The sequence below is a fragment of the Asparagus officinalis genome, chromosome 10 (genome assembly GCF_001876935.1).
Source record: "Asparagus officinalis chromosome 10, Aspof.V1, whole genome shotgun sequence".
NCBI lineage: Eukaryota > Viridiplantae > Streptophyta > Magnoliopsida > Asparagales > Asparagaceae > Asparagus > Asparagus officinalis.
Window position 1 is genome coordinate 11579363 of NC_033803.1, and position 1639 is coordinate 11581001.

The window sequence follows — 1639 nt, forward strand, 5'->3', positions numbered from 1 at the left end:
ACAGTTTTTAGAAGCAGCAACAGCCAACAAATTAAAACAATAATTCTCATTTCAAAGTTGGTATTTTGTTTGCACTATGTATTTAATTCTCATTGTGGGATTTCTGTCGTCTTTAGAGATAGACAGAGAGGGGGATCTGAATATGGGGATAAAATGGATAAGGGATTAAGACTGAAGGTATATCCTCACCAAATTCACTTTAATTTCTGTTTTCCCTTTCTGGGTATCATTTCATTTTGATTCTCGAACTGTTTAATGTTGTAAAAACCCCAACTGTTTTAGAAAGATATCTTAGGATGTGTTCTTTAGGGATTTGGAAGTATCTCAGGTTGAATTCCTTTCTGCTTCAAATTTCTCCACAGGACGAGGAGGTTGAAGACGAAGAGGATGAGCAGGAGCAGGGAGAGGGGGAGGAGGAAGAGGAGGAGGGTTTTTTAAGAATAATCGCAAGATGAGGTGGTTTTGTGCAATAAATCCCACCAGCTGGGCATCACGTGAGCCGTCACGTGAGAAAACTAGCCGGAAAATTTAGATCCGGCCAAACTCAAGGGGTATTTGGCGCCAGAGTCCAGATAATATACCAATTTGGCACCGGAGTCCAGATAATATACCAATTTGTCAAAATAAAAAATATACCAATCTGTCACTGAGGGTCAACAAAATATACCAATTTGGCTATTTTGTCATCTGTTTAATCGGTAAGTCCAAACACCCATAGTAAGTTTTTTTTGCAATTTCTATTGTGAAATCCAAACATCCAAAGTAAGTTCTGGTTTATTGTTTTTTAATTTTTTTGAAAAATATTTTGCTGTAATTTTGATTTTGTAATTGCTTTCAGGTTTTATTGCAATGGAGAACTCATCTCAACACTCTTCCAAAAAGTGCTAAATTGCCATCAATAACTTAAGAAAGTGTATTGGTCTGCAGAAGGAGAGATAAGGCTCATGCTTCAGATGTATGCTTTAAATTTATGGTTGGGAAATGTTTTAGAACTGATATCATCATTTGCAGTAGCATGTTGGTCAATTGAAAAGCCTTGTACTTTTTTTCTGTAGAGTAGTGCAACAAAATATAAGATGGGATCAAAATATTTCATGATTTGAGCTACTAATATAACATACATTCTACCTATTTCTAAAACTAATATAAATTACCAAATAGCATTCATTGCCCAGATCAATTGTTTTTGCAATTGTTTATAGCATACATGTTCCTTTAGCCTTAGGGGGTATTTGGTTCATTAGTGGGCAAGAATAGGATTGGGAATCTGGTTTTTTTATGGATTCCTACCTATTCCATAAAAAATTTTAAGACAAGTTTGTAGTTTCATGGAATCCTTTTTTTTTTTTTTTGCATTCTATGTTTGTTCCATTACATGGAAAAATAGAATCTAACTTTTATAGAAACCCTCCAATTCCTAATATCTAGTTTGGTTCAAAATGATTTTTTTCCTTGGATAAACATTATAGCGACGGCTAGTTCAATATTTGAAACAAAAACACTGTAGTAACGGCTAGTTCAATATTTGAAATAAAAACACTGTAGTAACGGCTAGTTCCAGCGACTAATTCAATGTTCAAATCCGAAACACTGTAACAACGGCTAGTTCGCTATAAATTTAGCTTGAGAGCTTATTTTT

At 34.5% G+C, this 1639-nt stretch overlaps 1 protein-coding gene across 1 annotated transcript in view; it reads left to right on the plus strand.

Moving 5' to 3' along the window:
* LOC109826455 (nucleosome assembly protein 1-like 5) overlaps nt 1-888 on the plus strand; it is a 4501-nt gene extending 3613 nt beyond the window's left edge. Inside the window, exons 3-4 of the mRNA XM_020393486.1 lie at nt 363-429; nt 839-888. Of these exons, the coding sequence (XP_020249075.1) occupies nt 363-429; nt 839-888 (117 nt within the window). The remainder of the gene's footprint in view (nt 1-362; nt 430-838) is intronic.